The sequence below is a fragment of the Alternaria rosae genome (assembly GCF_020736505.1).
Source record: "Alternaria rosae strain MPI-PUGE-AT-0040 chromosome Unknown BKA58scaffold_8, whole genome shotgun sequence".
NCBI lineage: Eukaryota > Fungi > Ascomycota > Dothideomycetes > Pleosporales > Pleosporaceae > Alternaria > Alternaria rosae.
The window spans coordinates 423903-450385 of NW_025763577.1; the positions used below are offsets into that span (position 1 = coordinate 423903).

The following is a 26483-nucleotide window of genomic DNA, read 5'->3' on the forward strand; positions in this document are numbered from 1 at the left end:
GCAGAAAGACTGTACTACCAGCAACATTTGGAACAAGTCAAACGATTTGCGCTGGTGGTCCGAGATCCGGGTTGAACAAACATGGCCCGGCAGCAACGATGTCAAAGACCGACTCCCTGATTCATCGACGACACCCCTTGGCATTGAATTGACACATCAAGTGCGACATGAAAGAATGACGGGATAGCGACAACAACCTATAATACCAAGCGTGGACAAGACCTTGCTTTCAACACCGGATACCTCCTTTGTCACGTCATTGTCGTCTTTGTCCAAAACTGCACAACGCCAGCTTCTTTCACCACCATCGCACCCACAGAACTTACATTCGACCCAGCAAAACGTCGGCATGCCAATCAAACATCATCGCTAGCCCATGATCTCACCAACACCTACATGCCACTCAATATTACCGATATATACCCTTTGGCAAAGATCGAAGAAAGAGCTGCTAAGTAAATTGCAAGAGCAATGTCAGGAAATCCACATCCCATGAGTTTCCCGTTTATCCCTCGTCCACCAAAATCTGCCCACAGTGCTACCGAACGGTTGGCTCATGTCAAGCAGCTGCTCGCGGAGCAAAAGACAGCGGAGAAAAGCGGGGATAGCTCGAAAAGGACGCACTCGAGAGGCCTTCCCTTCACGCCAACAAAGCTCACTGCAAATGCTACCGGGGGTCTGGAAGAGGCCAGGAAGCTCATCGCTCAGCGAATAGTAGGGCAAAGTAGTGGGAGTAGTAGCAAGAGACCGCCGCAGAAAGTAAGATGTTCGTCGTCGTCATTGTCGTCGGGGTCTAGCTCTAGTTTGCCGGGTCCATATCCGCCAAGCTCACGACCACAACTCCCATATCCTCCAAGCTTGCCATCACCACTTCCAAGGCATCACCCACGAAGCCACTATACGAGGCGATCATCTCCAGATGAATCATCGCACGCTCCACCCAGCCGTCGCGAACATGAATTGCAATCACATCGACCACCACAACGACGAGACCGCAGCTGCACACCCATAGAAGAACTCTTCGTACAAGACGTTACATGGCCTCCATTCCCCGAATGGCCATCTAATGTATCCAAAGATGAAGAGATGAAGTTTATCGAGGGCGAGATAGAACTTTATAGGATTAGAGAAGCCTATGAGAGGTCTGTAGGACGGAAGCTTGTGGCTAGCTACAGGAAAAGGATACTTAAGTATAAGAGATATGTTTTGACTTCTAGGGTTAATAGAGAACGGAGGCGGAAAGAGCAGAAGGGCAGGAGAGCGGGGTGATGAAACTGCGAGAAGGGTATATATTCCATCCCATGGAGATGCGATAAATAAATTGAAACTATCTTACCCATTTAGTCCTGTGGCACTCTGACAGCGTAGAGTAGAGTAGCTGCTCAGAACTTCTGGAATTTGCATTATACCCGCGAGATCAGTCCCTCGCGTGTGGGTAGCTGCATCTATGGTTCCTGTCCCTTTGTCCCGTGGTAAATGATTCTCCCTCTTTCATCAGCACTGCTTTGAGCGATGGTGTATCCTAGACTTGTCGGACTCGTCCAATGTCACGCATATGTCGGATGAGCACGTAACTTTCCTTCTCCACTACTTTCGACACTTCCTCACCCCGCCCCAGTGTCCTTATCATGACACAAAATCCAGGAGAGGTGAACCAATGAGCTCTATCGATATGCTAGAGCCACTTCGTGATGATCGAAGGTGAGTACAGAGATACTGAACTGTTGTTTGAAGGCAAAGCTATATTTGCGCAGCTCATAGTGGATGTTAAGGAGTGTCGACCGAGGGTGAAGAAAGAAGCTGCTGCTGCAAGAACGAAATTTTCCTGCTTCAGCCTAAAATAATCATAGCCATGGCGCCGAAGGTCTGAGATGCCCTGGTTGCCTGTGTGGAATTCAAGGGAGACGGGCCACGGGTTTTAGTCGATGCAAAGTCGCCGGGTGGGCGGACTGATAGTTGTGCGCGGCTGTTCATTGGTGTTGGGGTCGTCTTCTCAGACATCGCTGAGTGACAGGGCTAAGGCTACTGCGTTGTCGTCGCGAAAGGTATGTGTGTAAAGTTCTCGCTGGAGTTCCTCAAATGGGATGTGGGAGGGAAAGGTGGCGAAAGTCAGGAGTTTGGCGGGCGCCGATACGAGGCAGCCTCCACGTCGCAGGTGCAACACCACCGAATCTAATGTTTGTCATATCGCCAGCCTCGTCTGTGAACTATAGTGACAATATGTCCTCTTCATGATTGCGAAACCGAGTGAATATGAACAGTTGCATGGCTTCCACGGCAGCAGGCAGCTGTATCGCGCCAATCTCCAATGCGAGGCGGGGAAGGGCCGAGTGACCTAAAGCGGCAACGTTATGCGGCTCCGCACCTCATGTCCACAATACCATCAGTATTGCATGCGGTCGCACCACATATTTGGGCGGTTCTTTCTTGATCGGTTGCGCAGTCCAGTGAGGGGGTGATAGTCTCGATGTGGAACAAAGACCCGTATATAGTGTGCGTCCAGGTACCTGAGTATCTGCGACTTTGTTACCCTCGAGATAATCTCATACAACCACCTCTTATTCCAAGTAAATTACCAGTGTATCAGTAACCATAATGCCGTCTATCCACCCCGCCATCGACAACGGTATCAAGAAGGGCGACCCCAACTTCTCCGGCGGCAAGCTCTACTGCCATTGCCCCACCAAGAAGGTCGAAGTGACCCTCGCCGGCAACGTCGCGCACAACCACGCCTGCGGCTGCTCGAAATGCTGGAAGCCCAAAGGCGCTCTCTTCTCAGTCGTCGGTGTCATTCCCAAGGATCAAGTCTCCGTGACTGCCAACGGCGATAAGCTGCACATCGTCGACGAATCAGCGGCTATCCAGCGCAATGCTTGCAAGCAATGCGGCGTCCACCTTTTCGGTCGCATCGTCGTCGACCATCCATTCAAGGGCCTGGACTTCGTTCATACCGAGCTCAGTGACAAGAAGGGATGGCAAGAGCCCCAGTTCGCCGCCTTCGTCAGCAGCATCATCGAGCAGGGTTTCAATCCAAAGGACATGGACGCCGTACGAGAGAAGTTTAAGAAGGAGGGCCTGCAGACATATGATGTGTTGAGCCCAGCGCTGATGGATCTCATCGCCACGTACACGGCGCAAAAGAGTGGGAAGTTGTCTTCGAAGTTGTAGGTTTGGGTTGCATGGTTCGGCGTTCCTGGTGTGGTCGGTGGGGATGATGTATTAGTAGATGACTAGGAAGACTTAGAGCTCGGCTTGGTCTCGTAGATATTCAAGAAACTCATGCACCTCAAGGACTAGCGAGTGCGGGATGTGGTGTTATATTGCATACTACTGAGCACCGTGATCGCGCGCTAAACCTCTCTAGCAGCGCGATGGAGTAGGACACTTGAGTGAACTATTTGTATCATGTTTGTATTGCTTCTATCGAGGAAAGGCGTCCATCGTCACATGCGTGCTATCGTTCCTACGACACGATGCTCGTATTACTTTTAAAGCGGGGCCAGGAATAACCATATCTACGTAGCTCCGAAATCAGGCAAGGTTCCTGATTGGTACCACCAACCCTGCTCGTGCGGGGAACAAGTCCTGAGGTGCTTGCAAGTAGAGGTTCCTAATCATGTCCACCACACCAAACACATCCAAATATGAGCGATTGTGGAAGCTACTTCTATCGATGCTATTCGCAAACAAGCGCTGGCGGCCTCATCTCTGGCAAAGGTCCTGGGCAAGGACGACCCTTAGGCGACAACCTTCTCACTGAGTTTATTAATCATTTGAATCTGCGCACGACATACCCGACTGCCCTCGTTTCCGTTAGCAGCCGCATACTTGATACCCTCAGGCGCGCCTTCAACAAATTCTACGAAGACAGAGAATATCCTAGCCAAATCTGGATTGCTTTCATCTACGTGCCCAATGCAGACAAGCATGTCAGGTATCATCATGCGGAGGGTCTGGCCAGGAAGGGGAAAATGGAAAAACCTAGCCGACTGCGGTACGAGTACCTTTTCGAGTGGGGGATCCCAGAGAAATACTTCTTCTATAGAGTCTCTGTTGAGACTCTCATGAAGCGTGGATTCAACATGAGCGAATTTCTTGTCTATAATGACTCCGGCGTCGCTGCACTCCCATCCACGCGAAAGTTGAGAAACGACTTTGTAAGAGCTATTCTTGAATCATCGGATGACGCACACGAAGTCGGTATATACCTAGGACTTCTAGCCCGGTCTTTTGGAGCTTGTTCGCCATTACGCCAGATCATACTTCAGCTCCAACTGGAACGCTTTCACATAACTTCTATCGACCACGATGATCAGGTATTCAGGATGTCATACGATGATGACTTCCGTGCCATCGAAGACGGTGTTGACGTGGTGTTGCTCGATTGGTGGCTGACAGATCCCGATTTCTACGGTGAATACAAAGATCATCTAGCTTGGGCCGAGCAGAGAAGGGGAGACGTCGAGACTGAAATGGAGCTATACAAGACAGAAATGCAAATCGAGGAAGCTGCTATCGAGCTAGGGTTGTGAGCAGGAGTAGTAGTGTCAATAGTAGCAAGGCGTGATGGCGACATTGACTTAGTGTGTTTCATCTGCTTGACGTATCACCAGCGTATTCTGAGATCTATACCTGTACTTCACGGAACGATATACCTCCATGTAGCTATTAGAGGCTCGAGAATCGAAGAGATCAACAATGTTCATTACATATGGGGTATCTATAACGGCGCACACGCTTGCTGAGTAAGAGCATTCGCGTTGATAAACTCCACCTTGGAGTTGCCAACCTCGATATCAAAAGTAGAGTCAAGCCCACTCACAGGTAAGACCGTCGTGGCAGTATAGTAAACATACTCCGCAGTTTCCTTGCCTGCACGCGTCATCTCGACGATATCTGGCATCAGACGAGGAATGACGAGGCCTTGAACCTTGGACTTCTTCGAAACGTTGATCTGTGGTGTAGCACCACCCTGGAGAAGAGACTTTGAAACGGCTGCAGTCACAGTCAATCTCCATTCATCTGTAGCCGTGTCATGAACTGTGCATGACTGTGCATTTTGGTAGAGGACGTCGGCATTGATCGGGTATGAGCCTGTGCCGCCGTTGTCGTAGGTCTCATCGTTGACGCGAATGGTGAAGGATTCGAACGCATCGGTAGCGTTGAGCGTCTGGTCGAATTCAAACCATTGGAATCTTTCGTCTAGGTATCCAAAAGACACTCCTCCCTTGAACCTAGCGGGGTTGGCGACGATCTCGGTAGGTGCGGTGCCGTTGCGCGAGACTGGAATGAGAGAAGCAGTGAGCGAGTTGCCGTCACGGCCGGTGACTGGTGTTGTTCGGACGCGAAGACGTCCTGATAGTTCGACAGCTCCATCCTTGATTTGGTAGGATGTGATGTAAGGACGGATGTCTGCGGGCTCCATGGGCTCTGTTAGTGTGACATCTCCTGGCACGAGGTGGATCAATTTCTCGAAGGCAGCTTCACACTGCGACTTGAAGTAGGCCTTGTCTGCAAGCTTGCGCATGGTCGCGTTGTCGTCGGCTAGGAAGATGCGCTTGTCGGAGTTCAACGTGTTGTTGGCGTTGACGACCAGGGGGTTTGCTGTCGAGTTGTTGAGGTACTCCAGTACCACATTGTTATCCATCTCTCCGCTCGTCGTATCGAAAGTTGCCTTGTTCTCGGCAGTGACGGGACCGGAAACGATCTCCGGGTGATCGACTGAGTGAACACCACCAATGCTGTGACCACAAGCAATCAAAGTGATCATCTCCTTCTCTGTCAAACTGGCAGTTTCAAATCTCTTCCTTGTGGTTTCGAGGTCGGTGTGCGCTTCTGGCACGCCTTTGATACCTGCCTCCGCCGCATCCTTGCGCCCCAGTCGTAATGGCACGCGCATATCAGCGCAACGAGCCACAGACATGACCAATGATAAGGCCAAAACGTCGGCTGCAGAGCTTCGAATGTTGACTGAACTAGCCATATCGGATAGGGTGTTGTTCAACGCAGCGCCAAGATTCTCTGGTCTGTCGAGTTCGTATTGGATCGAAGCGTCCAAGCCTCCAATCCCCGTTGCAGCATCGTGGGTGACAGCGTCGTGGAAGTTCGTTCGCACCCATTCTGCGGCCTTTTGGATGCCTGGTTGACCGGCGCCGAATCCACAGGTCATAACCTCTATTGTTGTGTAAGTTTCGAGCGGCATATACTGAGGGAACTAGAAACGTACGATCTGAGAGTTCTCCGTTCCTGATGTAGCCAGATTGCAGATACAAGAGGTCATCGAGCTGGTCGTACTTGCTGGGCCAGACGTATGCTTGACAACTTGGTGCAAGCAGCGCGAGGCTGATTAGTTGGTTTCTCCTCATGATTGTTTTGGTTGGGAATTTTAACGAATGACTAGACGAATGTCGGGTGATGATGGCGGAGACCTTTGCGCAGAGAAGCGGTATATAAGTTTTCTAGGGATGCGCAATGCTATTAAAGGATATCCATGGGGGGTATCTTAAACGGCGCATGATCAATGCGCATACGGGAAAGGCTGCCATAGTGCCCGTCGCAGCGACTAAGTTCGTGTTCGGGATACGATGTAGGATGGAGCAAGGAAGGTGTGGGGTTGCCGTTACTCGCACCGAGGAGCTAGGACAGCCTCGTCTAGAAAACGATCTTAGACCGTTGTCGTCTAATTTTGGCATCATAAACCCCATGCATGATTGGCATTTTCTTCTAGTCAATTGGTCCTGAAAATCTCCGGACTGCGCACGCGACAAGAAGTGGTCGGGGTTCGCCTTCTCTCGGCGGAATTGCCGACGGATGCGGTTACCTAGTATTTTGGCGGAGCTCTCGACATGCAGAGCGTACAGTCTATACAACATCACAAAGACGACCAGATCGCCCGAGTGTTTATTGTTGTTACTTTTCAGTTTGTTCGCGACTACGCACGAATGCTCCCTCGCATAGTTTGCGATGCCGTTGGTTGAACGGGCTACCACGCGCGCCTGACTTGCGAAAAGGGGCAACATGCTCTACCGAGGCATAAGAACCAGCAAGGCTATGCATGCGACGTCCCCATTGTTCTCTGTTTTTGCTTATCGTACGAGGAGCGCGCTAGTCTGACGTCTTGGGCGAAGACAGTGCGGCGGTGTTCAACGTGCATGTGCAATGTTGGTCGTTCTACGTTTGACAGCTTCCGGCAGGTGCGACAGCTGATAGCTGAGACCTGACATTGGCATCCCGTGTATTCGCAAAAGATGGTGATGTGAGGAAACCAGCATCGTTGGTTTTCTAGCATTGCTCGACGGCGGAAAGATGCCGGTCGTTGAGTGCAAGGCATGGTGATTGAAGTTGGTTGGAACTCTCAGCGGAAAGACGCCAGGGTTCGGGTTGGTGGGATAAGCTGAGTAAGCAAATCTCCCCTTCTTCCTCCAGGTCGTTGTCATCTTCCCACGTTCAAGAGACAAGTATGACTGAATAATCGAATTATTACTGTACGTGTCGGTACTCATTCACAGTCAAGTGCTTCAGCTTTCACTCAATTCCAACGACCCGTACTCGCGTCGAAGGTGTGAAGGGCTCAAAGAGCTTGCTCGACAGCAAGCCGGATTGGACATCGATGGAACATTCATGGTTCACTGTACGGAGACAAACATCAAACTAGCTTTTCACTTAGGTAGAAGCTGTTCATTCGAATGATGGACGTCGTCCTACTTGTCGTTTCATCACGAGATGGGATGGGTGTAGGACTCAGCCACCGCTCCTTATAAGATTTACCATGAACATATTATATACGCAGGCCTTCGACAGCTGCACTAATATTCTAGTTCGAATACATGGCATCGTGTGCGAACTGTACCTTGTCCTTCTGGAAAAGCGTAGGGAGTATGACATGCAGTCCTACGATGCATCTAGGCCATCGCTTTCTCCGGTGCGAGCGAGTCGTAGACCGCAGGCGATTTGATTCTGGTGAAAGTCGAAATGCGAGCTTCTGTGTGGCTACTCCTCATTCACACGGATTGATGGCGACCTTGTTCAGTCACACGTCTTTCCCCGACACGATATAATTCCGCCAGCTCCTATATGATCGCAGTCTCTCTATACCCACCGGCGACTCTGCACGATCCAAGCAACGTATTGCGACCCGCAACCGAGGCCCTCAGACGCACTCCTCCATCGACATCAACTATGACACCCAACACGCAACGGTCACGGTCTCCGACCCCCAACCCAGTCATGAACGAAGTGATCAACGAGGTTTGCAGTCGATGGGGTATACATTACGTGCACCAAGCCCTTCCAAATGGCCTCAGCTATAGACACACCCCTGAAATTGAGATATGGGGCGAGGAATTCCTGATCCTCCTTCTGGATTTAGCAAGGCTTGCGGAAGGAAAGCTGGACGAAGTAAAAGAGAGGATTCGGGAGCGTATTGATCAAGGGCGGAACACAAAGCTCAGTCGCGACACATGCACTACGCGAGAGGATATCCTGGCGCTGATCAAGTATTATGGTCTGGAACGATCCGCCGCTGCGAAGCCTGTCAAGAAGTCCGGTGGAAGGAAGCCTAAACAGGAAGACCCTGATGAAGACTACTTACCTCCTGTGCCGAAGAAGGAACGTCGTTAGAATCTTTAGGCTCAGATGCAAGCCCGATCCGACTGGCACCTTTACCTGTCCCCTTGACTTCGGTCAGATGACTGCCATAATTCTCGAGCAGGCATTTAGGATACCAGTCAACGCCGCGCTCCTCTTGAAATGAAGGAGATGAGCCCGTCATGCAACAGCAATCGGCTGGCTGTGATACGAATTGAGCCTAGGAAAGGTTTACTGAGGTTGGAAAGACATAAAGAAGATTGAGATGCCCAAATCCAGCAAAGAGCTGAAAAGCGCTTTGCCTACTTGAACCTGCAAGGTGATGTCACGCATCCCAAGCTCTTTCTCCTGAGAGCAACCTGGTACAGTGTCGAAATTCGTCTGATACTATGTGTCGAATAGAAAAAGGCACTCTTTGAACAACATCGATGCTACCGCGATAGATAGGAGTGAGGTGAGGCAGCCTCGCTAGATTCCCATGTGACAAGCGTCAGTGCGTCTCAGCATGTGTGCCTGTTTGTGAGGAATCTGGTAGGACGAAGGTAAGACAGCACGCCGGAGAATTGTCCGGGACGTGTAAGTCACCTGGAGGTGAGCTTCCCGACGTCGGGTCGTTGTTGCGTGCTCGAAAACGGGTTGCGATATCGCCGGATCCAGCGCGATGCGTCCTGAGATCCGTTTCTCTAAGTCGATAAGGGCAAAGGTTGGAAAAGTCAAGGTACAGATGTGGGGTAGCTTTGGAGATCGTGAGCTAGCCTTGCCAAGGACCTCGGCTCAGATCATCGAAACCAGCCGCCCCTCAACAATCACAGGCAAGCGGCACACCATCGTCATCGTGTTATAAACTTCTAGTCCCGCAATGGAGCTCTCCTCATCTCTGTCTACACTGCCACTAGCGCCATGGTGGACCTCACGCAACACCCCGTAAAGGCCATCTATGGGCTCGGCGCCCTGGGCTTCGAGCTCGTGCGCTTCCCCATCATCCTCATCAAGTTCCTCGTGCTCGGTCGCCAGCATCCCAGCTGGACTCTTCGACAGGCTATCACCGTACACGCATTCTTCTCTGGATTATGGCACGTGTCCAAGGTGCAGGTTGCCACGCCGTTACCCCTGACACCGGAACAAGAAAAGGAACGCTTCGTAGTCATCAAGCCGGCGAAGAAGGATGCATACAAGGGGCCATTGAGAAGCAACGAGGACGTTGTGCCTGTGGAAATCGGGGCGACGTGGTTTCCTGCGCCGTTGACCACAGGTAGCGATAAGAACATCAAGGTCGTTCTCCACATACACGGCGGAGCTTTCGTTACGGGTGAGCAAACCGCTTTCACTATGCAATGAGGGGGTAACTAACTCAATTCAGGAGACGGACGTACAGCAGCCAGCGGACCCATGGCAAAGAAACTTCTCAAACACACACCAGCCACGCACATCTTCTGTCCGCAATACCGCCTCTCCACCCTGCCCGTCTCGAGGACGTCGAACCCGTTCCCAGCCGCCCTCCAAGACAGTCTGACATCATACCTATACCTCTTGAACGACCTCGAGATCTCCCCAAAGAACATTATCCTCTCAGGAGACTCAGCAGGCGGCAACCTCGCTATCGCACTCCTCCGCTACATCTCTGACTACGGCTCCGAACTCGGTCTACCCGCCCCCTCCTGCGCGCTCCTCTGGTCACCATGGACCAACCCCGCCGATACCTCCGGCTCCTACGTCCACGACAACCGGAACTACGCTACAGACTACATCTCGCCTCCCTTCACGGCATGGGGCACAAGCGCGTATGCGGGCGAGGGTGGGGACAAGGTCCTGTCGCAGCCTTACGTGTCGCAGAAGAACCGGACGTTCAAGACTAAAGTGCCCATGTTCGTGAATACGGGCGGCGGAGAGGTACTATACTTTGATATTGTGGAGTGGGCGGAGAAGATGAAGGCAGCAGGGAACGATATTCAGCTGGATATTGAGGAGCATGTCCCACATGACATCCTTCTTCTTGGCCATCTTCTAGGGTTTGAACAGGAGGCTGTGAACATGGCTAAGCGGGCGGGTGAGTGGTTGAGGGGAAGGGTATAAAAAGCAGGCACGAGACAATCGCCACGATGATGCGAACGGCTCGTCGCGTGCATCATCGCGTGTACAATCTACGTAGCACTAAAAATGTTTCACATTTTCAGGCACTCGTGCGAGGCTGACAGTCGCTCTGGCGAGCCAACCATGAACCCGCATGACACAATTTGCTGTCTTTGTATTGAATCAATCCGAATTTTGTCGCATGCAATCGGTAAACGATGGCACTGGCTTGTTGTAGGCTCAATGATGGTGGAGCCATGCTCCTGTTGTTTGGGATGTGCCTTGCGGCTCTTATGGTCGGCACACGGACAGCGCCGAACACAAGAACTCGTGCCTTCCAATTGACACCAACCAAAGCTGCTACACTTCACCGGAACGCCGCTGCGTGAGAGCATCGTTCTGGTTTGTCGGACTGCACGCATCATGTCGTGCTACCGTTCCCGTCTTTTCATCGAATCATAGGTCGCCACAAAGCAGCATAGCGTTCAGCCTGATTGTGATGTGACCTGGAGCGGCTGTGCAGCTGCATCGCTTCTATCTATGAAATGAAGGTTGGCCGCTTCTCGCTCGGCCATGCCTTCTCGACTCACTAAGCAAGATCACAATCAGCATGGCAGAAGGTCTCGCCGCTATTGGTCTCGCCGGAAACATTATCCAGTTCATCTCATTCAGTTTTGTGCTGCTGTCGAAATCAAGGGAACTACGTCAGTCCGTATCGGGCGCATTGAATGAGCATGTCGACCTCACCATCGTATCCCAGGACATCAGTGCTCTCAGTAGTAGATTAACTTTGAATGCAGCCTCACCATCGCGACTCTGCAACATCGCCGAACGCTGCAATATCATTGCTGAGGAACTCCTGGATGCAGTTTCTGGACTGCAGCACAAGCAGCATGGGACGCGATCTGCAAAATCAACAACGAGATGGCAGAGCTTTCGGAAAGCTCTGAAGTTCGTATGGGGAAAGGCGCACATCGAAGAACTGCAGGCAAGGCTGGAACTCCTGAGAAATCAGGTCACGATGCATCTGGTCTCCGACACGAAGTAATGTCTCTTGACGGTGTCTAATTTGCACTTACACTAATTCCGATGTATCTAGTGACAACCAGATCCAGCTTATCGACCTCTTGGAGGATTGGAAAAAGAAGAATATACAGACAGGCTATGGTATCACATCACAAATCCAGGCTCTGGACAGCCAGCTCCAAGCTACCCAGAAGCGCATCTCAGCTCTCCACTGTGATGCTTTCTGGAAGAAACTTCATGATCGATTCTGTCAACTATCTTCGGAGGTTCATCGAGCATCTCAGTGTCATATGATCATTGCGAGTCTCCGCTATGAGTGTATGCATATACGACAAAGTGCTATCAGAGATGCCCACCAAAGGACCTTTGCCTGGATGTATAACAATAGTATTCCCGATATTGGTGCTTCAAATTCGGATATTCGGTTCGCACAATGGCTGCAACATGGCAGTGGGATCTACTGGATTACGGGAAAGCCAGGTGAGTTCTAGCTACATTCCACAAACCTAGCAGTCAGCTGAACGATACGTCAGGTTCCGGAAAATCAACATTAATGAAACATCTCTACGAACATGATGAGACGATCCGGACCCTTCAAGTTTGGTCCGGAAACGTTCCGTTGGTCAGAGCGTGCTTCTACTTTTGGTCGCCGGGTCAACAGATGCAAAAGTCTCTAGAGGGACTATTACAAACCCTCCTCTACCATGTACTATATGCTTGCCCGGAGTTGGCTCCAACGATATGTCCTGAAAGGTGGAACGCGGAACCTCAGCCTCATGATATCACCTTGCCAAAGCCGTGGAATCTCTCAGAGCTACAAAGAGCGTTTGCCTTGTTTCGAGCTCAATCTACTGTCAACACCCGATTCTACTTTCAAATAGACGGTCTTGACGAGTATTATGGAGACAGTTGGGATGTGATCGAGACACTGAAAGACCTGTCCAGTACTCCGAACGTCAAATTATGCCTTTCCAGTAGGCCTTGGAACTGTTTTCAAGATTCCTTCGGAATGGCCAACGCAAACGTGCTTCGACTACATGACTTTACAAGACCAGACATCGAACTATTCGCACGGGAGAATCTGCTATCATACGATCGCACCACGGATCTCGAACCGAATCTTTTCGATGATCTTATTCATGATATTGGAGAGCGAGCACAGGGAGTGTTTCTTTGGGTACGTCTTGTTGTCAAGTCGCTCCGCAATGGCATGATCAACGAGGACCCTGTGTCCCTACTTCAGGAGCGGTTGCGCGCGATACCTTCAGATTTAGAAGAGTTCTTCGAGCACATACTGGGGTCCGTCGAAAGGATCTATCGGAGCCGGATGGCCGGTACATTCCTCGCCGCTATGCGAAGCCCTCGTCAACTGAAATTGATACATTACTACTTTCTGGAACAGGGCAACACAACTTTCGGCTTCGAGATGCCCAGCAAGAGATGGCGACATTCCTCAATACAGAAACGTGCAACACAGACCGAGAGACGGCTCAATGGTCGATTCAAGGGCCTGCTGGAGGCAGCTTCCCCAACCGATGTCTCCGCCCAGACCAAAGTGGACTTCCTACACCGCACATTGAATGATTTCCTCGCTACAAAGCGTATGAGGGAGAAACTCGAGTCCTGGGCGTCAAATGAACTTGACACCTTTACTGGTATAAGTCGAGCTCTGATTGCCGAATCAAAGTTCATCGAGAGATTCTCATGTCCCTCTACTCTGAAGCTGGCCGTAGAGTTAGCTAGCCAAGGCGCCTTGAAAACAGGCAACACGGCTGACTGCTTTGAAGTCATCGACCAGGCAGAGCTAGAAAATGAGCGCACACGGCCATTTCACACTGCATGCGGTCTGAACTGCGACATTATCCGTTTCGCAGCTTCCATTGGCTACGCGAATTATCTGAGCTATCGGATGCACAAGGATGGCAGTGTATTGGATCTCAACTGTATACTCAAACATGCAATAGCCTGCCCTGTTGGTTCTGATGAGTCATACGAACTGTGCCTACCCTCCTCTGTTGAACGCCACTTTGCTCTTGGGCATCGCCAAGCCCGGGTTATTCCATCGTTTTTAAGAGCAGTTGGAACTACTATGATACCGTCATTGGTAAAGCAACTGTTTGAACTTGGAGTCGACCCTAACTTTGTCGTTAATGGCGCATCCAATTGGATCAGTTTCGCAGACGAAGTGACAATCTCGATGGACGGCAGAAGAAAAGACCAATGCTGGACTGTTCTAGAAATGTTTCTTGAACAGGGTGTCGATGTCAACATGGCGATAAGCAGCTGGATCAGCATGCTGACTCGCATAGATGCCACATTAGAGGATAATCTGCGGACCACGTTGCGATATTTCAAGCGCCTATTCAGCCGCGGCTTGAACCCGAACGCTACGCTGCGAGGTACAACGCTTAGCAAAGCCTTCCTACGGACGCTAGCAAGTGACTCCTTACATCTGCCGACTGCTTCGCAGCGCATCAAACACGAGATTTTACGAGAGTTCCTTCGATACGGCGCTGATATCTCCGTTGTATACAACGACAGGACCCCTGACGGATGGCTTACTTGCGTATGCCAGGAATTAGCAACTGGTCGATCATCGTCAAAAGATTTGCTTATTCCGCGTATCGAACAATATCGCATCCTCCTTGAACATGCATTAGATCCCAACGTGGTCACACACGGTGACCGCACTCTATGGGAGGTCCTCCTCGAAGCCATGCGTAATGGCGTCCAGCAAAGTGTACACGACATAGAGTTCAAACAACTCGTTCGCGATATGCTCCATCTGTCTTTGCAGTATGGTGCGGACCATTATGTACCCGGAATTCCCCAGCTGCTGATAGTTGCTATGCCTATTGCCCTATTCTCTGATGACGAACTCGCCGATCTCGACCGAGCGCTCCAACGCGAAGACGATTACAGGGAATGCCGAGCAAAATCGCAATACATTGTACAGTCGCAAGACGGATGGTTTCCAATGATAAGAGACCTGACGTCTTCGAGCATCCGTCCTTCCATACCTTGGCAACAGGCACGGCAGGTCGAGAAACGCAAACATGAAGAGGTGTCTTACGACGGACAGGGCTTGTGTCCGAAACAAGCTCGTTTCAGCTGGAACGCTGACGCTAACGTAATATGAGCTTTGTAAACGATGTGCGAGTATCGGACTAGCTTGTTATCTTAATCGAATTTGGTCGTGGTCGCCATGGTAGTGATAGTGAATGATCATGTGAAACTGTCATCGTCAAGAGAAGCGCGGTCAGGACAACTTGGTCGCTAATGATTGCGATCTCGTTTGTTCGAGGGTGGGAACGATCGGGGTCTAGCTTGGTAGATGTACCTCAGTAGTAACTCTTGACCGGTGTAGGCTTCCAAGCGGCGGAGAGGGTTCATCTTAGTCATTCGTCAAGCGCTGGCCTTTCGGGTTCTAGGTCTGACATGACGTCACACAATTATTAGAACATCGACACGGCACAGCCTTTACAATTGTCGTCACATTCATGATTGCTGTCTTCTGGCAAGAGATCGTTTGGCAGCTTTTCCGGCTACGTGATTACTCCCGATTTACCCCTAAGCGTCTGTCTCTCGATCGTTACCCAGGCCTGCGCTGTACATACCAGACAGGACTCGCTCACTATGACTAGTCAAATCTTACTCAGCAATACCCTATGCCTACGATATGATGAAGAAGACTTGGAACACCATAAGATATTGCAGGTGAACCGCAAAAGACTTTGGGACTTAGGTCGCATGGTAATCACGACTTTCGAGACAGAGCGCTCGATGACTCTCTTTTGTGATGGTCTCGCCACTACCACGGGGGACCTGGATCTCCTAACGGCATTGAGATCTGGGTTATTCGAACTAGTGAAGTCTGACAAGGACAATGCAAGTGTGGTGCAGCTACCACCTGCCACGCCGCCTCAGATAGGCCAGCGCAATATACCACCCAAACCATCGCCGCAGCATCGGCAAGCATCAGTCGTCGTATTCACTGATGCCACACATGCTGCATGGAAAGAGGTATTGCAGCCTGGCCATACCTACGGTTTGCGGTTGTCTGAGAGCAGCGGCGAAGCGTTTGCATGTTACATGGATGAGATCGATGATCGACCCGAGAACCTGCTACCAGCGCAGAAGCTGCCCGTTGGACGTGAAGGTGGCACATACTATTTCACCGTCCACGACGATCCAGCGCCCCCGCGAATCTTCGCCAGGCTGGAGATGCCCAGCAAAGCTCATCTTCATAGTCCAATCCCCTTCACTCTCGTCATCGAATACACGACCGACAGTCCCGAGCCTCTCGTGTTCGATAAATCACGCTCCTCACTTTCGGTCACGAGACTCTGTTCTGGAGACTTGAACTGTGTTGACGAATTAATCGATTGTCGAGACAATGAGAGCGGGGAGGAGGTTGAATGGAATGCCGTTTTCGCGTGCTGGGATGGTGATCCTCATCCAAAGTTCCCAGATGATGACGATTTCGTGGAGATCTCAGCGGACAGGCCATGGCGCTTCGAATGTACGTTGGAGAACCTAGACAACGAGAAGGGATGTATTCGCAGTATGGAAGGGCTGGAGACTGGTCGCACGTATAAGGCTCGGGTTGATGGGCCTGGAGGCTTTAGCCGGTGGCAGTACGGAAAGAAAGAGGAGCTCTTGACCGGGTCGCAAGAAGACAAGGTGAAGAGGTGGGAGGTAAACATGGAGAAGCTGGGTTACTTGGACGTCGAAAGGTCTGAGGAGGACGTCTATTTTGAGACTGTTACATGAGTAAGCGATAACTTTCCTTGCGATATACAATGATTCTTTGGAATGTTGAGATTGAAACTCGTAATGCATTTTTACTTCAGAGCCTATGCCTTCAAGCTATCAGCATACTCTCTATAGATCTGCTCGCAACTCTCATCAAACAACAGCCCCATTCTTGTTGCATTTCCAAACTCCGCAGTCTGCGGCCAACTATCCAGCAGCCTCTTTGCTTCCTCATCCACCTCTTCCCTCAACAGGCTCAGCTTCTCCTTTCCAACCACCGCCTCGAACGCCGCGTACATGTCTCCAAGCGTGACGCTGATTCCCGGCATGTACACCGCGCGAATATGCTCGGGCATAGCATTCGAGGGTGCCTTCATTACGCGCACAAAGTTCTCGATCATGACGCGTGGCGAACATATCATCTGTCGCGCTGAACGGTCGCTAATGGGGACGATGCATTCGAGCCCGGCTAGCGGCTCGCGCAGTAGGCCGCTCAGAAATGCTGCCGCTGATCGCGATGGCGCACCTGGACGTACAACTACGGTAGGTAGACGCACGGAGAAGGCATCGATAAGACCACGACGGTTAAGATCATCAATGTGCTTCTCCATAATGGCCTTGTGGGTGCCGTACACGCCTATTGGTGTCGCAGGGGTATCATCTGTAATCGGACCTGTTGCCGTATAAGGTGGTCCGTACACAGCTTGGGTAGAAGCGTAGACAATGCGGGGTTTGGTGGATTGTTGGAGTTTTGAGATGGATGTAAGAACGGAAAGCGTGGCGTCTAGGTTGACTTTGGTGGAAAGTGCGGGGTTCTCTTCGCAGCCGACGGACATTATGCCGTGGAATAGGAAGATCGCTGACCATTGTGGGCGCATGGAGAGAAGTTTGTCGATGTCTGACTGTGAGGTGAGGTCTCCAGCTGTGAGCTCTAGGTTGGAAGCTGAGTCTGAGATGCCGGCTGGCCGTTGAGGTGTTCGGAGATCGGTTAGGACGATTTTGTTTGAAGAATCTTTTGCCAACTTGGCGGCGAGCATAGGGCCCAAGAAGCCGGCGCCGCCGGTGATGAGGATGTTGTTTGACATCTTTGGTGGTCTACTTTTTTGAACTCCCGGATGAGGTCTGCGGTAATCCGGTCTCTGACTGTAAAGCTTGATGTCTCGATATGAAAGCTGTTCAATGCTGGGAAGAAGTAAAGAGGAATATATTTGCACAAGAAAGAAGTGCGTGATGATAATGCGATGAAGATACAGACAACTGAGCATATATACGTGAAGGTCTTGCGGGGATCGAGGCGAGTCATGCTCGTCTCGAGGCAGTTTTGCTCGCTACGAGCCACAAACCAAAGACGCTAGCCCCAGAGCCTCCGGGAGCCGCCTCTTTAGCCTGGGGAACCCCACATAGTGGTCTTTCCTGTCTGCTCAGCCATATACAAGCACGATGCCGGCGTGTTAGAAGTGGTTCTGTGGATAATTGCTCGTGAATCCCCACTGTTGTATGATTTCGCCTTATTTTTGCCCATAGGCCACTCATAAGCTACGCTCTGCAGCTTGTGACGCGCGAAAGAACTCGTTGCGTGGAAGTTATACCCCTCTCGCTCTTGGGCGATGAAAAGATGGTCTCTAGGTATGCACGTCGAGATGACAAATAATACGAACTACTCTTTCGCAGCAGCATCAAATCATTACAGCGTACATTGCGCTCACGAGAAGAAATCAAGAACAAGCGCATTGAACATCTCCGGCTTCTCCCAATAACACCAATGACCACCCCAATCCACGGTCACTCCCTTCGCGAGTCCTTCCTTTTCGCCTCCATTCACCAGCTCCACCACCTGGAGCGGTCCTGCAGCCGGGAAACATCCACTTCGGCTACTTGCTACTACCAGAACTTTTGTTTCACTACCGCTCTCCGGCCCAAAAGCATGAGCGATTGGATGTCGCCAATCGTTCGCCGTATGATCAGCCATCAGCTTCCCATACCACCACCCATCGCCTTTCAGAGCCTCAGCCAGGAAGAACGCTTCGTCATCTTCCCACTGTGCCGAATCCGACGGAGGGTCTCGGGGTCGCGGATGAGATCTGTAGCCCAAGCACGCCGCGATAGTACCGAGATGCGCCTCCTTCGGGTTGGCAATCAGTGTCTTCTGCATCGTGTTCAGGGCCTCTGGATTGTTGCATCCCAGATTGCCGAAATCAGGACCCCAATCCTCAAGATAGTTCTGTAGTGGAGCTTGGTCCACGAAAACCATGTGCGAGAATGCGCCAGTAGTGAACAATTCGCTGTAGCTCCATAGGATGGCTGCGCCTAGGCTCGTGCCTATGGCTTTGATGGTGCCGTCGCGAAGACCGAAGAACTCGATCAAATTCTTCAGATCCATCGCTAGGCGTGCCACATTGTAGCCGGCTTTTGGTTTACCGGAGTCGCCGTGCCCGCGCAGATCAGGGATGATGACATGGTGAGCTTTTGCGAGTGCGGCAACATTGCGCTTGAAGACTGCGCCTGAACCCGTGAAGCCGTGCAGCTAGCGACCAATGTCAGGCCTGGTAGCGGTACGCGCTCGATAGCGGGGGGCTCACCAAGATCAAGGGAGCGGCACTGGGGGAGCCATATGTCTCGTAGTGAACATGAATACCATCGTTGGCTGTTATATCGGGCATTTTGTAAGGTCGACGACAACAAGGTGGGTCGACAAGATGAATGGGACGCATGGAGCGTAGAAGTGTTCAGACTGCTTAGTAAGCGCGTTGCTGTCGCAATGAAGCTTAGCGTCGGGAAGGCTTGTCGCCGCACGTGCCGTTTTAGCTGCCTGGAGTGCTAAGTAGTCGCAATCGAATAATGGTTCGGCAAGAGTTATCAAGACTACCTAGTCATTTGTAAAAGCGCAGATAAGTTGATTACATACCCAGGTAGGTCAGAACCAAGTCCAAGGAGAACCAAGCGGCCAAGTTCTGCTACCCATTCCTTCAAACCTTTCAATCAGCTCTGGCTCATGCTTATCCCGCCCGATACGTCGGAAAGCTTCTGCCATGAAGTCATCTGGCCTCCATACTTCCCCGACGGAACAGTAGATCCGTCGCATCTTATCATCATCTTCGCGCCCGTGCCCATTCTCTTTGATCGCAGGCGCATAGTACGATATCTCCCAGTAGCGTATCTTGTGCCCAAGCTCCGTTTCTAGCAGGAAGTGTTGGAGGACCGGCATATTTTAGACCGCCTTTGCGAAAGTCATGACAAACGGATCTAAGGTCTTAGCATCTTCACGGTCGCGAAACTGCACGATCTCGCCTAACTGCTCCACGATCTCGCCTGGTGTTCCGTCAAAGTACCACTCGCCAGAAGGGGCGACCATGTCGAAGAAGACTGTCAGCTTCATGTCTCCCTAACTGAAGTAATCTCGATGCATTCATACTCGCATTTCCTCACGTCTTCACCCAGTAACACATAGTCTGATATCATCCGTCCTTGTTCACAAGGACGCAGATACACCATCGATCAGAAGCGGTTGCATTCGTCACTCTCCCTCGAGACGGAGCAAGGCTCCTTGATTCTGGTCTTTATCGATAGATTCCATTACAGACGCTACCATACCTGGCTGGTTGCTCACAAGAGCACGAACATCATCCCAATGACCAATGGACGTACAGCAAGATCGTGACCGTCACATCATTATATCCTACAACGAAGAAACGTCGTACTGCTGCCTTGAGAAGCTCCTGTTTCGTAGGACTACATGTTTGTTTTGACTTCACTCGTCCTGCTCCTACGCACACAGCGCTGCAGACATGGCCCGCAACAACCGTGACGACGCTCAAAATGATGACAACAATTCAATTGAGCCGATTGTTAAGGCTCTCCAGAATATACTCACACACTCCACATACGCGTGTGGTGGCTCTGTCAACGGCCTAGATGACACCAACGACCATCCAAGTTCGCCGATCACGATCCGCTGGGGCTCTTCAAGCGTCACCGAGAAACTGATTCTACCTCTACAAGTCGACAGTAAGGGTATAGTGGACAATGCACTTGCGAAGCTCCTCGAAGGTACCGAGCCTGCTGGTTTCGGATATCATGGCAGGGACGTCATGGACAAATCGTACCGCAAGGCCTCCAAGCTCGACACTTCCGCCTTCTCTACCAACTTCTGTCCCTATGAGACTGGTATCGTCGATGTTGTTGCGCAAGCTCTGCTTCCAATGTCCCCCAACCAGTCACAGGGTGTTCAAGCTGAACTCTACAAGTTGAATGTACGCGACTTCTCGCCTTCTTCCACTTCAGCAAATTCAACAAACTGACAGTGTATTCAGGTCTACGGAGCACCGTCAGGTCTGTTCAAGCCACATATCGATACACCACGTTCTGAGAAGCAATTCGGCTCACTTGTCGTCTGTTTGCTGTGCGCTCACGAAGGAGGTCAGCTCGTCGTCCGCCACAAAGGGCACACTACTATGTTCGATTGGTCTGGTGACGTCAACGCTACACAGTGGGCAGCATTCTACAGTGACTGCAAGCATGAATTCCTCGAAGTCACCGCGGGCCATCGCATAACCCTTACATACAACTTTTTTGTACGTCGGGGTTTTGGAGAGCCTGCAGGACACGCCGAGGTGCTCGATGTCTAGCAGCTGCCACTCTATCGCGAGGTCGCGAACTTTTTGAATAGTCCCAATTTCATGACCAAGGGTTCGTGATAACCTAGAATACTGCTCGAAAATGACTGACACGATTCCAGGCGGTAGACTCGGAAAGTATTGCTCTCATGCATATGCTCACGCCACTGAGGAGGGCTCAGAAGCTCTATCTGCTGTTCTCAAAGGGTCAGATTCCAAGGCATATGAGGTGTTCCGCTCGCTAAGCATCAAGACGCTCATTCGACCCGTACTTCACACTGCGAGTGATGAAGAAGACGACAGCGAAGCAGAGTATGACTCCGAGGACCTTGATGAAGATGACGACCAAGAGGATCTCGAACTTGCGTGCATCGGCAAAGAACTCTCCGAACTCGTTATGTCAAGTAAAGGTGGCAGCGAGTTCGATTGCTGGAGCGAATTCTGGCCCGGGTATCCCCATGAACGAGTCAAGGTACAATGGTTGAATCGCACTACTATAAGTAATATGCAGTTCGGCTTCCTCAAGGTGAGCAGTCTTACTCACGCCGTCCTGAAACTTTGCTGACACTTTCGAATAGTACGATAACGAGGCAGAGATTGGTTACGCACACAGCTTTTGCGCTCTCATCTTCGTCATCCCTCCTCACGAGGAGGGGTGCAGGGTAAATCACCCCACTGAACTTGCTCGGCGCACGTACTGACGCATATACAGAGGAACGCAGTGAAGTAGCGCCAAACGCCCTGCGTCTTCAAAATCTGAGACTTTGGATGTAATTCCTCCGATCAGGTCAGGCTAGTATCATGTGCTGTCGAGGTTGTTGCGGCTTCAAGAATTCTTGTTGGATTGGACCGGTCTGCTTGATCTCGCAGCGCTCTAGCCGTCTTACAGATGCCTTATAACACATTCGTCTCATGTTAACATTAGTTTCCGGCAACCCCACGTGACGATCGAGGCGTCTTGAACAATGTGACTGTCAAACAATGCACGTTTAGTCACACTAGAATTCCTTTCACTCTTACTTTGTCTCAACGCACGGACGCCATTGTTCACATCATTACATCACTTCCACTCCCACAGCACTAGTGTCTAATACGGCGCACGACACCCAGAGTCGATAGCTTACCGCGGTCAGCGTACGATCAACCTGCTTGCGCTCCACTCGAGGTTATCTTACCCGTGCAACACCATCGCCCGCAGGCCAAAAGCACTAGACACGGCTCACCACATTCGTTCTTCCCCCTTGCATACTCGTTCAATTGATTACGCGCATCGATTCCTCTTGGCCCGCAGTCATCAATCTGGTCTTGAGCACTCTGCCATACCCTCGCTTATACTATTATCACCCATATCTGTAAGTTGCATGTTGAGGCTTTCATTCACGCCACCCCTGACAGTACTTAGTCACACTCTCGTTTCGAACCTTCGAAACGCGAATATGGCTCCACCCAAGGACGCCTTCGGAGATGTCGCTTACAAGAAGAACAAGGGTTTGAAGAACCACAAGAAGGCGCAGAAAGAGAAGGCGCTGGCAAGGCGCATTGCCGCCACCGGAAAATTTTACGCGAACAACGCTCCGTATGCGTCAGTCACTACCATCATCTCAAAAGAGAATGCGCCTGTACAAGAAGACGTTGCTAGAAAAGCCGTGACTACTTCCACGGTCAAGGCTATTGCTGACGTTGTGGTTGCGTCTGAACTTTCTCGAGACGAGCCAACCATGCAAGACAAGGCCACTACTGACGTCGAAGCCCTCACTGTAACCCGGACAGCAAATATCAAGGCTATCACCTCGCAATCTCAGGCTGACACAGATCCACCCGTGGTTGCATTCGAGGACCTTGCTACTGGGTCCAATGACAACGCTCCAACCAAGGTTGGCAGCAGCCCAACCAGAGTCGAACAAAAGTTCAAGTGTATATCTTACCCCAAGACTGCTCCTCCTTCACAACTCAAAACTGCGCATATAGGCATGCTCAACCCTACCGCTCCAGTATTCCACTTCGGAAAGATTGCGGTCGCCCAAACCCCACCCGTCGAAATCTCCATCACAAAAGAAGACATCGCCCCCGGTTGGCTTACCGACCATGTGGTAGCGTTTAAAAAGGCATACGGCGTTGTCGCCCTTAACAAGGCTCTAGAAGCAGCACTAAACGAGAACATGGAGACTCCGCGCCAGAGGCTCATTCGCTGCAAGTACAAGGTGTCTGTCGACGCTGAGTTCCATCCCAAGGAGAAGGTTTTTGACCAGGCTTGGCTATTGTCCTACTTGGGCAAGCCATCTGATAATTGTTTTGACGATAATGGCTTCGAGATCACGCTGATCAAGACTGGGTTGACTGAAGCCGATTTGACGGTGTCATCAGCTCTCGACGAACTATTCGTGAAAGTCAAGGCCCAAGGCATCTCCAAGATTTCTTTTCCCAAGTTCGATGAGCTTGCAAAGTTCGATGGTCCAGTGTCCATAGGCGACATGTCTGCCATCTCCGGTACTAGGGTAACGAAGAAGCCAATTACACCTCGAACTGTGGAGGATGTCGAGGATGAAATGCGTCTCGCCGCTACGAAGCGACCTCCACATGCACCAGCATTTGGTGATCCTGGTATTCTCAAGTACACCTTAAACGGACAGGATTTCGACAACGTCGGCAACGCTATCACGGAAACCGTGTGCCAAAAGGTACTCGGCTGGCTTGAAGACCAACCAACCTCTCCACCGGAACTATCGCCAGGTTCTTCGCGCCAGAGCCGCGAATTCTCACCTCTCGGGCCTGGTCAAGCACTCACGCCTCTGGCGTTCCATCCCAAGCCTCCATCTTCAGGAGGACAAGTTTGGCCCATTGCGGAGAACCTGCCTTGGTGTAAACCGCAAGACGGTTATTCCTACGGTTCCGGTATCCCAGTGTATCCGTACGTTGCTTTTGTCGTTCAGGTATCTGATGTCCTTCCTAGTTCACACGGAGAACCAGAGTAGCTGTCGTGCGGATCTTTCCTTATCTTTTGATGTGTTTGTAATTTTATTGGCTGCATAGCCCTACTTCCTTTTCCAATGATTTAGCGAAGGCGTTCGTGGATCGGTAGATTATGTCACGGAGATGAATATTTCCATGTTGTGGTCTCCTTCAGCAGGAGCAACATTAGCACAAAATTGATAATACCGGAAGTCTACATTGCCTTTGCAGCTAGCGAACTGTTGTTCATGGGCTTGATGTTTGCTGCAAGGCACCTGTTCAATTTTGCCATGTATGAGGTGTGCCGGGCCTCTCTCTGCTGCACACGTGGCAACCAAGCGGTCTTCCCTGCCATCCATCTCTACGAGGACGAAGGTAAGACGCAGCGAATGCTGAGGACAGTTCCCACTGAACCATGGACGTGAGGCCTGGAAGGACCCATCGGGTCTAGACTGCAGATGCGGGGAGGTGTTCCGCACGGACTTGCCAGGGTTCCTGCAAGTAATTCGGCCAGCCGCAACGACCAAGACTCCTCACATCGCTAACCAACATCGCTAAATAACGTCGCTGAGACTCAAATCCAATACTTCGTTCTAGATACTATTTCTAGCACTACTCGTTATTATTCATCATGCTCAAGTCAAAATGGGCAACCCAACCTAACGAGGTGGAGCAACCAGCAGCAGCGCCCGAGGTCAGTGTCGCTCAACCAGAACCAGCGCCAGCACAGGTATGTTGACTAATGCATCCATTGCCCTTGATATATCTCCTGCTGCAGTAGTCATATACTCGGTATAAATGACTAACCCCCACCAGATCGACAGCACGTCCTATGACCCCGCTTTCGACGATCCGTCAATAGATCCATTCGCTCAAACAGCAAGCACAGACGACCTCTTCTTCGACGACGACATCACGCCTATCGCCGAACCAGTCGTTGAGCAGAACTCCATCGAGCTACAGGCTTCCGCCGCCGCATTCGTTCCCGAGGAAGTACAACCGCCGACTGCACCGCAAGCACATCTCGCCCCGCATGCACCTCGTGAGCCAAGGAACGCCGATAGAGGTCGCGGCCGTGGAAGAGGAAGGGGCCGTGGACGAGGCCGCGGCGGACACAACACCGATATTCGACTAGAAGAAAATGGCAAGAAGGCCTCCGAGGCGCCCAAGGAAGCTGCGCCGACTGCCGCTGCCGCCGCAGATGTCGCAGACTCCTCAGCCCCTCCTTCTGCACCAACCGAGCCCAAGGAGAAGACCACGCACGCCGTGCGCGGAGACAGAGGCCTGACTGGTGGACCTGCACGTACGCGCCTGACAGAAGAGGAGCTCAACACGAAGCTAGCCAACATGCGCATTAAGAATGAAGCCCGTCAGAGCGCCCATGCTCGCGCCGAGGCTGACAAGGGCAATTTCGAGGCACGAGAAGCTGTCATGCAGAAGCAGGATATAGAGCGCAAGAAGGCTCTTGCGGAGAAGCAGAAGGCAGAGCGCCAGAGTCGCCAACAGATGATGGGAGAACGTGAGAAGAACCGTCAGCGCAAGCTCAATGCTCAAATGGGCAGGGAGTGGGACTTCGAGAAAGAAGATGGCTTCTCTGGCACTGGAGACGAGAAGCGACGAGGCGCTGCACGTGGCGCGCATGGTGGCATCGCACCCTCGAGACCAGTCGACAACGGCTACAACGGAGGCGAAGATTACCATGAAACTTCTGCACAGTCTAGTCGCGGACGAGGTAGAGGCAGAGGCCGTGGCAGCAGGGGTGGCCGTGGCGACTTCCGAGGCTCCGATGAGAGGCCAGCAAACACTCGGGAAAAGCGCGATAACGTTGCGCCTTCAGCATCAGAATTCCCAGAACTACCCTCGGCCAAGGGCAAGGCACCCGGAGAGGTCAAAGAGAAGGTGAAGGAGACAGACGATTTTGGCCTCCCATCGCCTATGGAGAAGGGCCGCAGCTGGGCTGACGAGGTCGGCTCGTAGGAAGAGCAAGAAGAGGAAGAAGCGCAAAGTTGGGTGACTCGATTACAGGAGCGCCATCGGATACAGCATGTCGAAAGCTTGTGGCTGAAGCGTCCCGTCGAATATACTCACAACAAGCGGACAGGTTCGCATCCCGCCTTCATGTCCGATGCAGAATTCGCGGCTCTACCAGACTGGAAGGATGTGCAGGATAACCAAGCTTACAACACCGCACATCGTCCGTCGCCTCTATGCTCGATTACTGATTAGCTGTCAGCAACATATGCGGCAACGTCTCCACCAGGCTTCTCGCCAACCCCACACTTCGTAGCATCCTTAGACAATTTATCGCAACTCGAAAGTGGTCCAGCAACTGTCGTCGAAGCTTTCTCGTCTTCACCCACCCCTCATACACCGGGAGCATGTGTCAACCCATCGCATCTTCCAGGAGCATATGACAGTCCATCGCAACTGAACAGTGGTCAAACAACGCTCGTTGAACGTTCCCCTGCGTCTCCAGTTGTTCCC

General features: G+C 51.5%; 12 protein-coding genes across 12 annotated transcripts; 9 read left to right on the forward strand and 3 right to left on the reverse strand.

The window, feature by feature from the left end:
* The first annotated feature begins 378 nt into the window (after positions 1–378).
* BKA58DRAFT_222711 (uncharacterized protein) lies at positions 379–1674 on the forward strand. The gene has a single exon (XM_046166281.1). It carries the CDS (start codon positions 472–474, stop codon positions 1267–1269), a length of 798 nt encoding a protein of 265 aa, XP_046022441.1. The 5' UTR covers positions 379–471; the 3' UTR covers positions 1270–1674.
* A 624-nt stretch (positions 1675–2298) lies between these two features.
* On the forward strand, positions 2299–3422 carry BKA58DRAFT_222722 (putative glutathione-dependent formaldehyde-activating enzyme). Its single transcript, XM_046166282.1, has one exon. The coding sequence runs from the start codon at positions 2596–2598 to the stop codon at positions 3166–3168; it is 573 nt and encodes a 190-aa protein (XP_046022442.1). The 5' UTR covers positions 2299–2595; the 3' UTR covers positions 3169–3422.
* Positions 3423–3575: 153 nt separating this feature from the next.
* BKA58DRAFT_389637 (uncharacterized protein) lies at positions 3576–4698 on the forward strand. Its single transcript, XM_046170763.1, has one exon. It carries the CDS (start codon positions 3645–3647, stop codon positions 4530–4532), a length of 888 nt encoding a protein of 295 aa, XP_046022443.1. The 5' UTR covers positions 3576–3644; the 3' UTR covers positions 4533–4698.
* On the reverse strand, positions 4699–6577 carry BKA58DRAFT_365366 (heme peroxidase). The gene is made up of 2 exons (XM_046168869.1): positions 6227–6577; positions 4699–6174 (listed from the first exon to the last, which is right to left on the reverse strand). Exons 1-2 carry the CDS (start codon positions 6363–6365, stop codon positions 4721–4723), a joined length of 1593 nt encoding a protein of 530 aa, XP_046022444.1. The 5' UTR covers positions 6366–6577; the 3' UTR covers positions 4699–4720.
* Positions 6578–9384: 2807 nt separating this feature from the next.
* BKA58DRAFT_422845 (alpha/beta hydrolase fold-3 domain-containing protein) lies at positions 9385–10972 on the forward strand. The gene is made up of 2 exons (XM_046172838.1): positions 9385–9895; positions 9947–10972. The coding sequence occupies exons 1-2, from the start codon at positions 9487–9489 to the stop codon at positions 10657–10659; spliced, it is 1122 nt and encodes a 373-aa protein (XP_046022445.1). The 5' UTR covers positions 9385–9486; the 3' UTR covers positions 10660–10972.
* A 294-nt stretch (positions 10973–11266) lies between these two features.
* Positions 11267–14742, forward strand: BKA58DRAFT_413238 (uncharacterized protein; the record flags this gene model as incomplete). The annotated part of the gene is made up of 6 exons (XM_046172409.1): positions 11267–11700; positions 11756–12162; positions 12216–13219; positions 13481–13654; positions 13793–14632; positions 14686–14742. 6 exons carry the CDS (start codon positions 11267–11269, stop codon positions 14740–14742), a joined length of 2916 nt encoding a protein of 971 aa, XP_046022446.1.
* A 576-nt stretch (positions 14743–15318) lies between these two features.
* BKA58DRAFT_461363 (uncharacterized protein) lies at positions 15319–16496 on the forward strand (the record flags this gene model as incomplete). The annotated part of the gene is made up of 1 exon (XM_046174799.1): positions 15319–16496. The coding sequence occupies one exon, from the start codon at positions 15319–15321 to the stop codon at positions 16453–16455; it is 1137 nt and encodes a 378-aa protein (XP_046022447.1). The 3' UTR covers positions 16456–16496.
* Positions 16497–16538: 42 nt separating this feature from the next.
* Positions 16539–17522, reverse strand: BKA58DRAFT_320560 (uncharacterized protein; the record flags this gene model as incomplete). The annotated part of the gene is made up of 1 exon (XM_046167770.1): positions 16539–17522. One exon carries the CDS (start codon positions 17520–17522, stop codon positions 16539–16541), a length of 984 nt encoding a protein of 327 aa, XP_046022448.1.
* Positions 17523–17828: 306 nt separating this feature from the next.
* On the reverse strand, positions 17829–19118 carry BKA58DRAFT_389647 (Alpha/Beta hydrolase protein). Its single transcript, XM_046170764.1, has 2 exons — positions 19017–19118; positions 17829–18961 (listed from the first exon to the last, which is right to left on the reverse strand). Exons 1-2 carry the CDS (start codon positions 19095–19097, stop codon positions 18140–18142), a joined length of 903 nt encoding a protein of 300 aa, XP_046022449.1. The 5' UTR covers positions 19098–19118; the 3' UTR covers positions 17829–18139.
* A 1104-nt stretch (positions 19119–20222) lies between these two features.
* Positions 20223–21820, forward strand: BKA58DRAFT_422849 (uncharacterized protein; the record flags this gene model as incomplete). The annotated part of the gene is made up of 6 exons (XM_046172839.1): positions 20223–20687; positions 20748–21008; positions 21066–21123; positions 21173–21576; positions 21629–21712; positions 21763–21820. 6 exons carry the CDS (start codon positions 20223–20225, stop codon positions 21778–21780), a joined length of 1290 nt encoding a protein of 429 aa, XP_046022450.1. The 3' UTR covers positions 21781–21820.
* A 666-nt stretch (positions 21821–22486) lies between these two features.
* BKA58DRAFT_471489 (uncharacterized protein) lies at positions 22487–24022 on the forward strand (the record flags this gene model as incomplete). Its single annotated transcript, XM_046175231.1, has 1 exon — positions 22487–24022. One exon carries the CDS (start codon positions 22487–22489, stop codon positions 24020–24022), a length of 1536 nt encoding a protein of 511 aa, XP_046022451.1.
* A 608-nt stretch (positions 24023–24630) lies between these two features.
* On the forward strand, positions 24631–25976 carry BKA58DRAFT_321306 (uncharacterized protein; the record flags this gene model as incomplete). The annotated part of the gene is made up of 2 exons (XM_046167801.1): positions 24631–24729; positions 24816–25976. 2 exons carry the CDS (start codon positions 24631–24633, stop codon positions 25974–25976), a joined length of 1260 nt encoding a protein of 419 aa, XP_046022452.1.
* Between the last annotated feature and the right edge of the window lie 507 nt (positions 25977–26483).

Bases quoted from the DNA above. Each gene is read 5' to 3' on its own strand.
- BKA58DRAFT_222711 (XM_046166281.1), top strand. From the start codon at position 472: ATGTCAGGAAATCCACATCCCATGAGTTTCCCGTTTATCCCTCGTCCA.
- BKA58DRAFT_222722 (XM_046166282.1), top strand. From the start codon at position 2,596: ATGCCGTCTATCCACCCCGCCATCGACAACGGTATCAAGAAGGGCGAC.
- BKA58DRAFT_389637 (XM_046170763.1), top strand. From the start codon at position 3,645: ATGAGCGATTGTGGAAGCTACTTCTATCGATGCTATTCGCAAACAAGC.
- BKA58DRAFT_365366 (XM_046168869.1), bottom strand. From the start codon at position 6,365: ATGAGGAGAAACCAACTAATCAGCCTCGCGCTGCTTGCACCAAGTTGT. The intron at 6,175-6,226 runs GTACGTTTCTAG...ACACAACAATAG, and splicing joins GAACGGAGAACTCTCAGATC to AGGTTATGACCTGTGGATTC.
- BKA58DRAFT_422845 (XM_046172838.1), top strand. From the start codon at position 9,487: ATGGTGGACCTCACGCAACACCCCGTAAAGGCCATCTATGGGCTCGGC. The intron at 9,896-9,946 runs GTGAGCAAACCG...AACTCAATTCAG, and splicing joins CGGCGGAGCTTTCGTTACGG to GAGACGGACGTACAGCAGCC.
- BKA58DRAFT_389647 (XM_046170764.1), bottom strand. From the start codon at position 19,097: ATGCCCGATATAACAGCCAACGATGGTATTCATGTTCACTACGAGACA. The intron at 18,962-19,016 runs GTGAGCCCCCCG...ATTGGTCGCTAG, and splicing joins GTGCCGCTCCCTTGATCTTG to CTGCACGGCTTCACGGGTTC.